Here is an 18,218-nt window from a genome sequence, read left to right on the forward strand (position 1 = left end):
GCAGCTGGCGTTGTTGCTGTTGTAGTAGTTGCAGCGTATACGAAATTTTACTCGCAACCTTCATGATTGTTGTACCAACATTATACGAATTATCCAAAATATATGTATGCAATCTATGTATACATATGTGTGTGTGTATATACATATACGTATACTCAAGTAAAGATATTGCAAACGGGGATCCGGTGTTTGGCCGAGATACTCGAATCGATGAAAAAGTAGAAAATAGAAACTGGGAGGAGTGAATCGGGGATTGAGAGTTTACCACTAATGACAGGGTTTCTCTAAATGAGTCTGAAGAAATCGTTATTATCGTTGAACTAATTATAAACTGGAGACAATAGTATTACTAGTATCTAAAAATTAATATTAAAATTAAACAACATTAAAATTTTTGTCGAAGCAAAAGTATGTAATAAATCTACTGGTCAAATCACCGGCTTTAGATTTGTTATTCCACAATTATTAAAATTAAAAAGATGCTTCTACGAAAAATAAATGAATGCGTTTCTTTATTCAATCACACGCTATAATACAGCTCGCAGAGAATGCAAATAAGTGGACTCTTTTAATTTTTATTTCGAGGTTGATGATTTTACATGTAAGAATAAGCCGAAAGAGAAGAATAACATTTTTTCGTTCGACACCTCGTTTTCGAGAAAATCAAATTTAAAGATCCCTCGAGTTGGCGCGATTTAGTATATGCAGGAAGTAGAATTGGTTGGTCATGATCAGACGCGTCAGACGATTCGTATCTAACAGCACGCATATTCGTTGCATTTTAAAACTTGATTTTCTCGAAAACGTGGCGTCAAACGAAAAAATGTTATTCCTCTTTTTTCGACTTATTTTTACGTGTAGAATCAACCCGTGTCCAATTGTACCACCCATTCGGCGACACCCTGTATAAGTCAATTTGAACGAATATGATGTTCATAGGTTTAGCGTTAAGTATGTTGATATTTATACGAATTCAAATTTGAAAAATTTGTTCAGCTAAAAATGAAGGAAAATTCGATTTAATTATCTTTGGTATTATTAACGAAATATTTTTGCAATGTCACACACTGATCATAATAGCTTTATCAATTTTTGTCTGACCTCAAAGATGAATAGAAATCATTTTTAGAACAGACCCGCTTCATTTTATGAAGCACATATTGAAACGACTGCACGATTGAATTGAACGCTTTTTAAAAATAAACTGTTTTGTTATCTCTGTAGATTGCACAAATATTTCCACGAGTGACTGTATTTTTAACGATTTATTGGATATCTGTCACAAGCAGAGTCCTTCCTTTAGTAGAATCATACGTTTTAATAGAAAATATTATTTCTTTGCACTTTAACCTTGAGATGCAGTGATCTGGAGCTGGAAGTAACACCAGTAGCGTAAGTTTATATAGTAAGAAACGCGTCAATCACTTCCCGGCTAACAAGTGGACTTTGCGTAAAAGAAATTTGAAGCCACATTGGAAACTGTAGACACTGATAGCTTTCATCGTTTCTTTAACAACTGTTGTTCAAGCAGATATTTCGAAATTTCGATATTTATTTTTTCTGGTAGAAATCAGGTTTTCTATCATAGAAACACTTTATAGAAAATCCGACAAATATAAAAATTGACTTTCCGCTTTGCATTACAGTCTGTTGTCATTTCTATTGATGAGACAATAATTCACTAAAAAGCTTTTTCGAATTTCTTTACGGTAATTTGGATTGCACATTTTTAGACGTTCTTACGTGTTCGATATGTCTGATCATTTTCTAGGCTTGGCAAAAAGTTAAATTATTTAAATTACCAATAGAAAAGTACCATTAGCAAGAGTAGGAAATTTTCTTCGCATGCGTAACAATTTTAGTCAGAAAATGTTCATACAAAAGTTTAAATTTTTCCTACTACTTGCTTCTGGACTATTTCAAACATTGTCGAACGACTCGAAACATTTTCTGATGACAATATATTTGTATTCATTTATGAAGAAGTTGGCTAAGCAAATTATAAAACAGTAAAAGATTAGAGAAGCTTAATAATATTGTTATGATGTTTTCAATGTATCAAAATGATTAACGCGTGAAATCAATTTTTATTTAACTTCCTCTCACAAACGATGCAAAACATTTTTATTTTACACAAAGATCCGCGGTCTAATTATTAACATATACGAATCTCTTTTGTGAAAATTCTTTGCTGCATATACATATCATTGTTAAATGGAAATCAATAATAACGGTTCCTTGAAATCGATTGAATAAAATCTATTCTATCTACGAATCTCCGATTCATGCGGAGAGGGGGCGGGGGTAAGAAAAAGAAGAGAGAAAAATAGACGAGAGAGAAAGAGAGAGAGAGAGAGAGAGAGAGAGAGAGAGAGAGAGAGAGAGAGAGAGACTGCAGAAGAATACTGAACGTAGGAGTATAGGAGCATCAACGCAAACAACACAAAGGGTGTAAATGACAATAATTTATTGTTGTCAAAGGGTAATTACGCTCTACAAAGAAATGATAAATCGTTGGTGTGTCCGAACAATAAGTACGGAATTACTTAAGAAAGGCAGAAGCACCGGCACGCAGAACTGTTCGGTATAAGAGAGATAGATAGATATAGGGAAAAAGAGAGAAAGATAGACAGAGAGAGAGAGAGAGAGAGAGAGAGAGAGAGAGAGAGAGAGAGAGAGAGAGAGAGAGAGAGAGAGAGAGAGAGAGAGACAGACAGAGATAGAAATCGCTCGCGATATAATCGGTATTTCTAGCGTGGAGCTGAATTTTCTTTCCTCCAAACTCGCGGCAAGCAAGAGGGAACGAAAGAAAACACAGAGAAACAAATAAAGTACATATTCATCGTTAAATAATACATGATTACCGACGGTTCTGCGAACACTGCACTCGTAATTAAATGAGTAACAATAATAATGGCATAATAATAATAATCAATAATAATAATAATAATAATAATAATAATAATAATAATAATAATAGTAATCAATAATAATATCAACGCGTTTGCAAGTAATAATGAACGGTGTATACGAATCCATACGTGTTTCCTTCGTAGGTATACATATATATATACATCCGGACAGATTGTTATATATATGTATAAGAACCGAGATAGCTAGAGATAAAATATAAACGTGTGGACAACTTTACAGTAAACATACATGAACGCAAAAAAGTAGACTACTGGTAAAAGTAAAGGAGAGAGACTAACGCGTCTGAGAGAGACGGGAGAGTGTTTTTTTAGCGCAACGAATGCGTATTACAAGGTGAGTAAAGATTGTACGGTTCTGGAGAACAAAATAGCGGGGTTATAAGGTGGGGAGGAGGAGGAGGAGGAGGAGGAGGTGGGGGGATGCAATTACTCGTGGAGCAAACGTGGCAGAGGGAGTGGGTCTACGCGGGGTTGGTTCTTCCAACGACGAGGGGGGGGGGAGGGGTGCGCGGTCGTAACAAAGTAACAAATTTTTACTACAAAATATTCTTGTGACCAAAATAAAAAAACACGGTTTTCTCCTGGTTTTGTAAAAACGAACGAGGCTTATAAAAAGTCTACCAGCGGGTCTGTCGACGAGCCTCGAGTCGAGGCGGGGGGTGGTGCCTCGAGTCGAGAGACCGCCTCTGGAATGACGAAATATACGCTGGGAACGTCGGCGAGAATCAAGAAAGATCCTTTTCACAAAAATCATCTCTGTTATCCGAGAGTCACAGCACTCCCTCGTTATAAGCGCACTTCCTCCCCTATAACGCCACCCTTGACCGTACAGGTCATTCTCGTTCTTTCAGCGTTCCTATCCAGTAAAACCAGAAACAATTCCGGAGGATTTCCGAAGGTGTGCTTATACAGAGGGAATACTGTGAAATCGAACGTCAACGTTGCTTCGCAGACTCTTGAGAAGTGTTCACGGTTTCTCTAGACTCGTCGACGTTCGACAGAAAATTTCCAAAGAAAGAGCACGTGTAGAAAGAGAGTGGATTCTCGGGATTAGAATCGTCGTGTGTGTGCTTGAATTTCGTTTGAAGTGTACGGGAGATTGATCCAGATCCTCGAGCAGTTCCGATTTTACGGTTCAACGTTCACGAGCGGCAAGCTGACGAAAACGATAAACGAGAAAGCGGTGTTGATAACGGTAATCGACATGGGCGTTTATTGCTCTAATCTCGGCTCCTGCGATCGCTAAATTGAGGCGACTGAATGGAAGTCTCTGCCCCCTTCAGCTAGCCCACGAGCTTTTGCACCTAGATATTGACAATGAAAGCACTGGGAGTGAACGATTCCCATCGAGTGGGCCTACCATAAGCGATACAAAATCCTAGGCTATACAATTAAGCGAATCGTATGCGGCTCAAGCGGAACGAGATTCTTCTTCCTTTTGCTCGCAGATGATCTAGAATCGTCTGCAAGATCTACGATTCATTCATCAATCTGCAATAAGTGTCTTGCACCGTTTGCCATTATGTTCTTTCCGTTGAATTACCGATCTAGACATCGATTTAAATTATGAGAATCTACTAATTGTATTGCTAATGAAGATAAAACGATTGATATCTCCATACGTTTCTATCGACAATTTTCAAAGTAATTTTTAATATCTCTTCACATCTTTTAATATTTCTTTTGGATACAGTTATAGAAGGTGTTCCAAAGGTGTGCATGATCCATAGTAACATGTTCCATGAGTAAAATAGTGTTTCTGTCATTTATTTGCGCACTCGTGCGTACATTTTTGTTTTTTACAGATTAGTACAATTTTTAGACATTGCGTTCGATGATTGTCTAGAATACGCATAATTAAGTAATTATTACAAGTATTTAACAAATAAATTACGTGTCAAAATCATCTTATTCCTCATCAATAGAGTATAATTGAAATACCCTCTATAAATGTACACACTTTCTCCTAATCACTTAAAACTAAACATTTTAACGTTGAAAAGTAATTTCCGAGTACAAAAGTGAGTTACTCCTCCAAAATTTAGAATCATAACTTTTTTATAACTATTTTCATACGTATGTCCAGCGAACGAACTTTCCAGTTGCATAACTTTTAGCATACAAGCTTTTCGTTAAATAGAATACAAAAATAAAATTTTAATTCGTTGTAAGCTTGATTATACATTTATAGTTCGTGTGGTTCACGTAACATTCTTTATACAAATAGAGATTTATAGCCGTAAACAATTCGGAAATAATCCTCGAACCATACGAAAGACTCAATAATTCATTGATAATCCAAAATATCGTGCGTATTTCCCGAAAATATTTAAGTTTACCGAATCTACACATTCTTTGCATACTAATAGAAATTTACGCGTTATCGAACACAGTTAACAAAGCGATACAACGATCAACTAATTACAAACTGTCCTTTCTTCGTCACTTTTGCTAATTTTCTAATTCCAAGAACACTTGATCCGACGCTACGAACCTCTTCCTCGTCAGAATACGATGTACGAGCAACAAAACGATTTTTCATAGCCTCGAGTATCATTCTAAATACAAGATAACCGCCGTTAGCATAGTTAACAGACTAAAAGCTACCTACATGTACCAACGGAATAAAAAACTTCTCCAAAAATATCTACTCTGTCCCCACAACAATAACACCGTTGCGTAACGAATCACGTATGTACCATTCAACGTCGTCGACTTAATCCTACGATTCTGAACACTCCATCGTGCCTTGGACCAGAGGACACGCGCGAAGATTCGAGCGGAACAGAATTTTCAATAAATTTCCAATCACTTAATATGCAATGTGAAACAACAAAAAACAAAAAGAACGACACATACGACGTGCAAAAAGTGGAGCACAGATTGTGATACAAAACGAAGAAGCAGTTCGAAAGCTACGTAGAATATACAAAAGAGCGTGACTGTGCGACTCGTTCGATCTATTCCTCGATCGGGCAGCGATTTCGCGTGATCGATGGAGAGATCGTCGGCAAATTATATACAAAAGAGAAACCGGAAGTCTCGGTGTCGTTTGCAGCGAGGAGCGCGCGATCGTCCTCGATCGTCGACAAATTCGTTTCACGCAAGTTGCGACAAGATACAAAAATAATTTCCCCTTCCGACATCGAAACACGCTGCCGCGCCGACGAGAAAAATAGTACGCATTGTAGTGATCACGTGGACACCGTGAGATCACAATGACGAAACGAGGCTTCGATTGGAGAGCGTCCCAAACGCTCCCGAGGACGTTGACGATAGCGCGATCGTCGAAGCTTCGCTCGCAGACAGGTCTCGAAACTACGTCAGACAAAGCGGTTCCAAGAAGATCGTTCACCGATCCCTGCCAACTGCCGAGAAAAGTTCTGAACAGGCCCAGAGAGGAACACGCGGAAACGCTGACAATTCGTCGGAACAACGAATTCGTCGCGTGACGACGACGATATACCCTATCCCCCCGTTCGCTCGACTTTGAAGGCGAAAAGACATCAGAAAATGCGAAACTATGTTCGGAAATTGGTGTTCCCTGGCACCCAGAGTTTTCGTTGTTCCTTGACAAGCACTAGAAGCGTTTCGAATCGCTGATAACGAGGATCGCTAGCCTTCTACAGGTCCGAGAACGTTTTCGTAGAGACACCATACAGTAAAAAGACACGAATAAGCTATGTCCCTAGCGACTACGCCTAAACCCCACTGCGAATGCTACCTCTGGCGAAAGGCGTCCGATTGGATACAATTTAATAGATGTTCATTAGTCATCCATTAGTTGATTGAATAAACTGTTACTTGGTGTAAAAGTTGTTTATGTATTCGCCATAGAAAATCCCTCAATTGAATGCTAATTTTAGTTTGACACTTGGATGACGAGAGGTGGGTCCACTTTGACCCAGACTAAATTCTAATCAATTCGTACCTTCTCTTGTGCCTACATTTACTGTTGCTTCAGGTATTAATTGGTGTAAAAGTTGTTAATATATTGGGCATAGAAAATCCTCCAACTGATGCTAAGGGAACTGGTGGTACGGTCCTGAAAGGTCTTTTAAAAGAATGTGGAAACTGGAGAATAACAATTTTTCATGAATTTTTATGTGTTCGTAAGAATTTGTCTGGAATTTTGCCTAATAAATGTAGCTTGTCAGACAATGGCTGTATTCAAGACTCCGATCGTACGATACTCAGAACACTGTCCCTTTCCAGTCTAGCGTGGAAAACGTGAACGCTACTTTGAACCTCGTCAACGCTACAATACTCTGAACCTGATCGATGCTACGATACCATGAATCACTCGTGTCTCTTTCGACTCGAGGGTGGAAAACGTGAACGGGCAAGCGTTTTCCAGGGGTAGCATTCCTCCGGGGACTAGTGAATCGTCTTCGTCAGCTTATGTCTATCGAAGCGGCAGAGCAACGGACCGTCGAGGGTTCGTCTGGCGCGTTGTTATCGCGATGATAGAACGGCAACATGGTATTCCGGTGGTTCGCGGCGACTGTACGTGTTCTCTCGTTCGGTTTCTTTCGTTTTTGGCTTTCCGCTAGGCGAGCAGCAACTCACCACGGTGATGTCGTTGCTGTTGCTGCGGTTGCTGCTGGTGATGATGCTGACGGTGATGGTGATGGGTATGGTGGTGATGGTAATTGAGCGACGAGGACGGTGACGGGCAAAGGCTGCCGCCGCCGCCGCCGCTACCGCCCAGCTGGTGTTGCTGTTGTTGCTGGCCGTCGTCGCGGGTTGGTGTCAGGTCCAAGAACAGACCGGAAGTCGCGGAGTCGACGCAACTGCAGGATTCAGTGGCCGTGGCGTTGCATCCGGGACAGCAATCGGTCTCCGTGGCCAAACTCATCGGCGTCTCCGGCGAGTCCACGGGTCTCGTGCCAACGAACGAGCTCTCCATCCAACACAGCTTCACGCTCCCTTTGCAGCAGAACAGGTTCAATAGATTAGACAGATCGCGATCAATAGATCAGACACCGGCTGACTCCTTCAAAATCAGGCTCTTTTTTTCGAGATTTTTCTTTCTTTCTTTTTGTTTTTTTTTTTTTTGCTTTTTTTTTTTGTTTTGGTTTCTTAGAACGGGAAGGAACGGTGACTATTGCTACAAACTTTCGCAAACTTTCTCGGTCGGTGAGTATGTTTGTTGCTGTTTGTAGTGAGGTAGACCTCGGGATTGTCTCATTCCCGATCGTACTGTTACTGTTGTCTCTAGTTTATCACGTCACGTGATCTTTCTCGGCTGTCTACTCCAAGACGGAAAGCTTCTTCAAACGACACTCTTTAGTTCATTCGTATTAGTGAAGCGTCTAATACGGAAATATTAATTACAACGCAGACAAGCGCACGGCGTGCGGAAGTTATGGTCGTGGAAAATGTTATTGGGTTCGTTACGTTGGTTGCTCTTGAAGTATCGAGTCACAAAATGGTTGGGAGTTTGCTGGATAATTGGTAAACAATTATATTGGCTCTGCGATGTATATAAATTGATATGATTTATACAACGGTAGCTTGAAAAATGTATTTCAGCTCGTTGTTACAATTATAAGTGAATTTAAAGAATTCGATTGAGTACGAGTAATTTGTGTAAGCGGAAATAGAAGTACAGTGTTTACTTGATATATGTCGAAAACACGGATCTAGCCAGGGACATATATCGGCCAGGAGATACTATTCTTTGATCCACGCCGTGCGTAGAAAAGGACAACGAAGTTCTACAGGCCTCGGTTCATGGCCCCTCACAGGGTATACCCCGCGGCAGTAGGGCTAGGCATTAGGGACACATATAAAGTAAACAATGTATTCGCACAAAATGGTTTCTTTAATATTTTTATCGAAAGTGACAATATAGATAAATAAGTATTAATAAAACATTAATAATTTTTCGATTCTCCCCTGGACCATGAAAAAGAAAGTGAAAAGACTGATCGTAGAAATGATAAAGGATCACAAAATGCAAGGGACACTACAGAAATTATTTAGAAAAATATAAACAAAGTTAATTTATTAAAACATTACAAAATATCCTTGGTTTTCCATTTGAGATCGTCGAAAGTACCCCATAAGTCGGAAGATATTTATTTTTCTAGGAAAAGGTTAACGAAAGAAGAAGACGCGAACAGGACAGAACATTCTCATCGAACAAAACGGGAATGAATAAGTAACCACCAAAATCCCACGACCATTACTCTTTCCACACCGCGGTACATATTCTCAACGACCCAACGCAGAGTAGGAGTTATTGACACAAGTTGCACGTCACAGAAGTTAGTAAGTACGATCGTCACAGCAGCGGAACGAAGCGTTCGCACACAGATCCGAGCAACACAATGACGCAGAATCGAACGAGCCCGCGTTTCGGTTGCTGTAGTCAGTTTTCGAAAGAAGACACACCTGGAGTTCAGAGCTAGCTAGCTGTCGCATAAATTCCCAGACCTGTGACAGTGATCCGTGTATTACAACTGTCAGCGCGCCTTGGGTTTAATCTTTCGAAAAGCAGGCTGTACAGTAGTATCTCGATATATGTGAAGAGAGAGATGCGAATCCAATGACGAACTTTTTTATTTTTAATAACTTTACCAACGACAAACACACCAATATATTCTTGAAATCTTTCTGATTAAAATGAGACCACGCATAATTGTGAGCATATTTGTCTGTTCAATCGACGATTTAATAGAACAACTGATTAGTTCGGATAATCGAGGTTCTACTATATCATGGATAAAACGAGTAAAAATGATCCGAACTGTGTCGCGTTTCGTGTCATTTTAATCAGAAAAATGTCATAAATACGATGGTAAAAGTTTCATGAAAAAAAAAATGATCAAAAACGGTAAAGTTTTGTCACGGTTTGTCTACGTTCTTCGTTCGACACTAGCATTACTTCCGTGGCGTGTAGATTACGAAAACCTCAAATAAATCATCTGTGCCATGTTTTTGTCGCGTGCCTGGCATATCGGTCCCGAGTTCTTGGCATATATCGAGGCACTACTGTAGTACGCACACCACCGTGGCGGACTCTGTCCACGTTGTAAACGTACGAAAGGTGCGAGACTGCATCGGAGACGACCACGTGTTATCTCGAACGTTGCCGCTCTCTGGTGTTTGTTTTAATTTCGTCTTAAGGTCATACGAGTGCCGGATAAGTTCGGCCGCACCGAAAAGCGTTTGCGGCGACAGAGCGGGGTGGACTTAAACTTCAGGGTGATCTATTTCGGTGGCCTGTCGGGCCACAGGTCTGCGAGAGGCCGTCGAAATAGCAACACCGGTCGCCTCTGCATACTTTCGGCGAGACTCTCGTGATTAAAGGCCGACGCTGGACTTCGACGAGGCACGACAGAGGTCGCGCGATCGACAGGAAGACCACCAAAGACCATCTTCCCTTCCGTGTCTTTCCTTCGCTGCTTTGTCTCGTTTTCACTCGATCAAGGTTATGACCGTTTCAACGCATTCCGGAATTCTCGCGCGCGTCTCGCCGCGCGTGCCGATGATTTTTCACGTTGGAACTCCTGCCACGATGTCCTTTCCGCTGACGTTTCTAACATAGAACCTCCTTTTTCTCTCTCCCTCTCTCTTACATTCTCTCTCTTCCTAATGGGTTTGGTCAGTGTGCGAGGTCAGAAGATGAGGAATCAGCTGATCGTACCTTGCGAAGAGTGTACAGGGTGTATAAAAAGGAATTGTCATCTGTCCTAGGGGTGAATCTGTACCTCTGGATCGGTCGACATTTGTAAAAGAAACTTGCCGCAAAATTGTTTATAACAAAGAAAATTGTTTTTAAAGTTATTTTACATCAACACCTTCTTCTCATCGAGAAGAGAAAAAGCTTGAAAGGAACCATGTGTCGCCAACAAATAGTTATTGAGATATAAGCTGTTAAAATTTTTGCAAAATTTGATTGTGTGGAGTTATACGCACACAATTCTGTTCCGTCTCATCGACACGGCCAGGTGGACTGTAGTAGTAGGCTTTCTTTCTTAGGCAATTTTCTTTGTTATAAACAATTTGACGGCAAGTTTCTTTTACAAATGTCCACCGATCCACAAGTGTAGATTCACCCCTACAACGAATAACTATTACTTTTTATACATCCTGTACAGTAATGCTTCGAAGATCGGTTGGCTTTTGAAAAGTTTCAGAGCCATTTTGTGCGAGAATGGTAAGTAGGGTATGAAATAATCGTTCAAAAAGAGGATGCAAGGTTCGCTAAGCGAGAAAAGAATGGGAAGAATGTGAGAACCGAACTTGATGAAGACTTTTAGAGGAAGAATTTCATTTGCTGAATTAGATTACGAATTTTTATGTAAATTGGCGGTCTTACAGTCTGTTTCAGAAAAGATTGAATGCTGGCTTCCAGGTTGAGACATTTGATGAACCCAGAAATCATCATCGCTGTATTGAGCTACTTTAAAGTTGTACTTTACTGTACTGCATTCATTTCGGTACTTCAAGAATGTGTTTTCTTATAAATCTTACCGAAGTCAATTTTAATGAACCTGTCCCAATTTAAAATAAATCTTGCCGCAGTTAATTTTAACGGATTTGTTCCAATATAATCTCTTTTCTCAAACCATAATGGTAAATAAATTTTCAAATAATTCAAAGTCTTCAAGATGGTAGCCCTCAACAATTTAGAACCGGCGATGAAACGATGATCAATCAGATTCGAAGCATTACTGCATCACGAAGACGGTTCTGGGCCGCGTTTGAGTTGTAGAACGACTACTCGGAAAGTGGACTCTGTCCGCAGAGTGTTTCTGGGGTACGAGCACACGTCCCGAACGAACAGAATCGGGACCGTGCGAGTTGAAACGATTCCGCCTAGGAAAACGACATTCCGGCAAGGATGAGCAGCGGTTTGCATGTTAACCAATGAACAGCGACGCCATGAAAAGATCGGTAGCGATATTGCGAGCACGTTCAAGCGCAGTACACGCTCTATGAATAGAATAGTCGACTAGACACTGGCGCGAGGATGCTGCTTCTCCTGCCGTCGAAGGCTTGTTTTGTTGAATGGCTTCGAAAGCAATTTTCGTTAGTAAACAGGACATGACGAGCAAGAGAGGCAGCGAACTGGTAGTGCTTTTAGGCTGGTAGACAGAGAGAGAGAGACGAGTAGAGAACAACAGACCAAACCAGATTCAAAGATAACATACAATACACCGCGCGCGCGCATGTGTGTGTGTGTGTGTGTGTACGCGCGATGTTCGGTTAGACCGGACAAAAATGTACAAGATGAGGAACAAGAAGAACACGAAGAACAAGTAGAAGAAGAAAGGCATCTAGGCCGCAGAAGTTGGATGCAGAGACACGGAGAGAACACATCAAGGTGGAAAACTCAAAATTACCTTTCTCGTAGAGAGTAAAAGTGGTGATGGTTGTGGTGGTGGTGGTGAGATGGTTTTTGGCATGGGTTGTTTAGTGCTCACCTCTGGGGCTGGTTGACCTTGCTCCGCCCCTGTCGTCCCAGTCTTCGGGTCGAGGTCGAGGCGAGAGCCTGCCACCTCCAGCAACCTCCTGACCGCTTTGCACGTAGTGCACAATGGCCGAGGTTACCTCCTTTATCGAGTTTCTTACTTCTAGCTGCTGATTCGTTGTCTGCTGCTGTGGCTGCTGTGGCTGTTGTTGCTGCTGTTGCTGCTGTTGCTGCTGTTGCTGCTGCGGAGACAAAATCGCTCTCTCAATTACTTCGTTCACGTATTAGGTACACTGGACCGAATATACATTGTACAGTAATGCCTCGATATATGTCACAACTTGGCGATTCGAAGTGTCACTTATATCGTGCATAGACGTGATTCCTTGATTTCTTGCAGCTAGGCGTTCAATGCAGAGGACTAGTAAACGAAACAATGTATCGGCGAGATAATGGAGATGATCTCCACATTTTGTAAAAACAATATCTTAATTTTGAATGAATCCAAGTTTTTTGATGAATGTTATTTGTTCTTTCCTTTTTATTCGTTATGAACATTCGTCTCATTCACAAGACAATACTTAAGTTTTGTTCTAAATAAAGATTTTTTAAAGATGGATGTTGCATTTTATGAAACACGTAATTTTTCTATAGCATAAAGAATTTGAGGAAATGATACAAAATTACATAAACTTTCCTAATTCGCCGATATAATAAACGAACCAAATAATTATCGTTTGCAACTGGATTTCTGAAGAAATCTATTTCTTAACGTAGTTCAGCTACAGAATTTGACTGAAGAAATCAGGATTACTTTTAATTCGTCGATGTATTGGTTGATTGCGAGTGCGAAGTATACACTGTTTTTTGTTTCTTTTTTTTTTTTGCTTTTCTCCGGGCGTGTTAGCATTTCGGAAAGCAAAACTTGGCCTCGAACCGTAGGAACGGCCATTTGCTGACCCTCGCTCCGCCCACGTTCTCTTCGCTTTCCTCTTTGTCCAATTTATTTTTAATTTGTGCAGACAGCGCGCAAATGCGACGAGGTTTCTATAATTAGAAATTCTGGCAGAAATCCTCGTCCTGGCGTCTCGTGGCCTTTGAATCCCGCGACAAATTGACTGTTACACGAAACGCCCTTCTGTATGCTTCGAACCGTTCATTTCGGATTTCATTCGGCTCCATGGATTTCGTTTACCAACCGAATTTACCAACTGAGACTACCCGTGTCACGATCGCTTGAGCATTCCCATTTTTCCATTCTCGTTGCCAGCAAACCCTCGGGGCAGAGTGTTTTGTATAATTATTACAATACTTTCGGTAAGCCGTCGAAATTTCTTCGTGCCAATTGGATGGATTTGATAGTTTTAGTACGTTAGAGTACTTTATAACGTTCAAGAAATATGTTCTGTTGGAAGCTAGAGATTTGGAAAGACCTGTAGAAACTGAGACTTACGGCAGCAAACACTTGGAGCAGAGTGTTTCGTATAAATTATTATGATAGTTTGAGTACCTTATTGAAATATCGAATCCTGCTGCCAATTGGATGGATTTGATAGTTTTAATATACAGGGTTCCAAAGATGTTGTACTTTCTTGAAAGGAGACGTTATTAGGGTCGTTTGAAGTAACTTTTTCCTTTGCGAAAATGTTCTCCGCGGCTTTGTTAAAGAGTTATTAACGAAAAACACGGACCAATCAGCGCGCGGCTACAGCGGACAAATTCCGGCTCGGCGAATGCCAACGTCGCGATCAGTGAGTTCCGTCGCCGGGCCAGAATCCCTTCGCTATAGCCGCGCTCTGATTGGTCCATGTTTTTCGTTAATAACTTCTAAACAAAACCGCGGAGAATATTTTCGCAAAGGAAAAAATTACTTCAAATGACCCCAATATTCCTCCCCTTTCAATGAAGTACAACATTTTTGGGACACCCTATATTATAGCCCTTTTGAAATGTTCAAGATAGAAGTTCTATTGGAAGCTAGAGACTTGGAAAGACCTGTAGAAACTAAAACGTCAGCAACGAAAATCGTTAACAAGTCATCGAAACGTCAAATCTCATTTTATCTGATTTTTTATCTCATTACAATATCATTTTAATGCACTATAGTTTTCAATAATTTTTAAGAAATAGGTTCTATTGAAAGCAAGAGCTTTCAAAAAAACTTGTAGAAATTTAAATTTCTCTAGATCCTAAATGTTAAATAGCAAAATATGTTTTTATCCAACACTATAATAGATTGGTAGAATCCTAATCGCATTTAGTTGCAACATATTTAACTGGAGATTTATAAGTTTTCTATTGATTTATTTGATATGTCTGAAGGATCAAGTTTGATGAATGTTTTTAAATAAAATCCAACAAGTACAACCCTTCTACGTACCTGTTGGCGTATGTACGTATAAAGTTTGAGGGAAACCTTAATATACGAAACTTACTTTCTGTGGGGCTGCAGAGACTTTACAATGTACTTCGAAGTTTCGAAAATTGATATTAAAAAGTTGTATGTAGATATTCTCGACCAAATTTAATAATATACGTATATATGTATGTGAACATGTGAATATCGAGCATAATTAAAACACGTCGATCAAAATGCGCGTTTATTTCACAATAGCAAAATATGTCAATGCGCAAAATTGTAACTAAATAGATATAAATAAATAAAGATGTTTTAAGAGCGTTGAGAGAATAGAGACGTGCGTTAAAATTCACAGAAAATATGTGTGTAATACATAATGTAAACAAAAATTAAGAACTTCAAAAAGAATCTTCTTAAATAATTAATAGTAATAGATAATTATGAATAATTATCAATGATAATTGATAATAATCATTGGTAATTTTTTTAAATTCGTGAAACTTATGTGTAGCTTATGCTCTGTGTATAACACTTCACAAAAAATGGTAAGTGTAGTGAACCTTCAATTCAAAAATTGATTGTATGAAGAACATCGATATTCCATGTAAAAAAAGTAATAAATATTCTGTGTAGCTAAATGTCAATTTAAGAATTGATTGTTTTAATATATTTGCTACACTAAGATTGAAATTTTCCAATCGATTCTGTTTCGTCCTTCGCGAAATTTTGTGTCCATTTTTAGCAGACGCTGCAAAACGTGTTCGCGTGGGTGCGACCGAGTACAATTCGATACAAACCTTGTTTGCTGCTTGCAACTGGGGAAGAATACCCTGAGCAAGACGTTCGGCCGGTGTTCGCGGGTTTGTTAATCGTTCCTGCGAACGCCATCCCAAGTACGGCTGTCGGTGATTGAAGGACGACCTCGCCGAACTTGCTGGCGAACTTCCGGCGCTGTTCAGCAGGCTGGTACTCCATCTCGAGAATGCAGGTGGTGTGGGACTTGGACTTAGAAGGGCACCTGTAGCACAGATTCACCAATTACATTTTACCAATAGCTTCGTTGGAGTTCGAATTTTTCCTTTTAAAATTAATTTCCCTAATAATTAAACTTAATATCATTGAATGACAAATGTCTCTACTTCTTATGACAAAGTTCTCTACTTCTAATGATTGTGGAATTGATCGATTTGGCAAATAAGCGGCTCATATTATACAGGGTGAATTCGATAAAGCAGGACACCTAAATATCGTTACTTTTCGTTGTACAAAAAAACTTCGTAGGACAAAGTTACACTGTTTGAAGGGCCACATATAACGGTGTAAGGGAAAAAAAATTTCAAGGTCATTTTTATGAGATCTCAAGGTTATCGATGTTCTTTTAAATGGAATGATATGTTTTCGTTAACGTAATGTTGTAGCTGACAAAATAACGAATTCATGCATGTAACACAATATGACCTTCAAATGACCTTCAACCCAGAAAAATGGTATAAATAAAATTCAACGTGTAAGATTCATTTGATGTATTTCTGTTACGCCAAATGTTCAAAAATACATCCCTTGAGCTGCTATACATTCATTCAGCCGTGAAGTTACAGAACGTACTGCTGTGTAATTCATTTCTGAGGAAATCGACGCACAAGCCTGGACGATTCTTTCTTTCATGTCGTCTATAGTCGTTGGTGGTTCACTATAAACATCGTCTTTCAGTTTTCCCCATAGATAAAAATCAAGGGGTGTAAGGTCTGATGAGCGAGCTGGCCATAATACGGGTCCGTTACGTCCAATCCAACGATTTGGAAACTTGTTATTTAAGAATTGTGTTACGACACGGGAAGAATGGGCCGGGCATCCGTCATGTTGATACCACATATTTTCACGAATGTTCAAGGGTGTATTTTCCAGGAGAATTGTTAACGATTCTCGTAAAAATGCAATGTATTTTTCTGCATTTAATGTTCCGGTAATAAAGTGATGCCCAATTATTTGGTTATCTAAAATTCCACACCAAACATTGACAGACCATGGTCTTTGTTTGTATTTTCAGATGACCAATAATGCAGGTTTTTTTAATTTATTTGCCCGTGATTTGTAAACGAAGCTTCATCGGTAAATAATACTTAATTAAAAAATGCTCTATCGTTTATCAATTGTCTCAATCCCCACTGGCAAAAGTTTACACGATTTACAAAGTCTCTACCATGAAGTTCTTGATGAATTGATAGGTGAAAGGGGTGAAATTTGTGTTCTTGGAGTATTTGCACTACACATTTTTTACTAATGCCACTTCCTCGTGCGATTTGCCTCGTAAATACTAGCATGAGGGTTTGTATTCACTGCTGCCAGAACATTAATTGTGTTTGCTTCATTCCTTACAGTCCTCACCTTTGTACGTTTTTTATTTTCGACACTACCAGTTTCACGGAATTTATTTATCAAATTGGAATAAACGGAAACTGATGGACAATTACGATTAGGAAATCGGTCCTTGTACAACTGCACGGCTTCTCTTAAACACTGTCGACTTTCTCCATAAATGACAATCATATCAATCTTATCTTCCTTCGAGTAACGCATTGTGAAACGTTCATCGATAAACTGATCGAGAAATCTTAGAAACTGTGGAAATCTGATAGCAAGAAGGTCTTCTGAGTAATTAGTAGTGGATAAACACGATTCTGTACGAACGTATAGGTGAAGGTATATCATAATTGTCCTCCTGTCAACGCCGAATCTGTTATTATGTTATGTATTGCGATACATTTGAATGTATAGCAGCTCAAGGGATGTATTTTTGAACATTTGGCGTAACAGAAATACATCAAATGAATCTTACACATTGAATTTTATTTATACCATTTTTCTGGGTTGAAGGTCATTTGAAGGTCATATTGTGTTACATGCATGAATTCGTTATTTTATCAGCTACAACATTATGTTAACGAAAATATATCATTCCATTTTAAAAAACATCGATAACCTTGAGATCTCATAAAAATGACCTTGACATTTTTTTCCCTTACACCGTTATATGTGGCCCTTCAAACATTGTAACGTTGTCCTACGAAGTTTTTTTGTACAACGAAAAGTAACGGAGATATTTAGGTGTCCTGCTTTATCGAATTCACCCTGTATTCCTTGACAGTAACAACAGGGTTGAAGTGGTTTTAATCAAATTTTTTATAGATAACGTTGCTGCTAGACAAGGAATCGCTTTACGTAAAGTATTCAATATGGCTGCCGTTGGTAACCATATACGACGTGTTATAATCAATCAATATAGCATAGGTCCCAGGTTTTGTTTTCTTTTTATACTATGCTGATACAGAATCTTATTTATTACTTGACTGATATAGAGAATACCACGAACTTTTCAAATATCTTCCGTGCTTTTATATTAATATGTAGGAATTGTATAAATAATTAATAGTCATACGAGGAAGACACAGAGAAGGATTAGTTGTTGAGGAGTAACATAATGAAATTGCAAGTTAAATATTGA

General features: G+C 39.3%; 1 protein-coding gene across 12 annotated transcripts in view; it reads right to left on the reverse strand.

Annotated features, from left to right (window-relative positions):
- LOC143363127 (uncharacterized) overlaps positions 1-18,218 on the reverse strand; it is a 180,816-nt gene that overhangs the window by 26,490 nt on the left and 136,108 nt on the right. For 8 of the 12 annotated variants that reach the window (XM_076803747.1, XM_076803739.1, XM_076803745.1 and 5 more), the window contains 2 exons: positions 15,514-15,734; positions 12,371-12,599 (listed from right to left, as the gene is read on the reverse strand). In XM_076803747.1, the coding sequence (XP_076659862.1) occupies positions 12,371-12,599; positions 15,514-15,734 (450 nt within the window). Of the gene's footprint in view, positions 1-2,452; positions 7,863-12,370; positions 12,600-15,513; positions 15,735-18,218 lie in introns of those variants that run through there. The other 4 variants (XM_076803758.1, XM_076803752.1, XM_076803744.1 and 1 more) reach the window with 4 other exon arrangements.

Source organism: Halictus rubicundus, chromosome 2, assembly GCF_050948215.1.
Source record: "Halictus rubicundus isolate RS-2024b chromosome 2, iyHalRubi1_principal, whole genome shotgun sequence".
Lineage (NCBI taxonomy): Eukaryota > Metazoa > Arthropoda > Insecta > Hymenoptera > Halictidae > Halictus > Halictus rubicundus.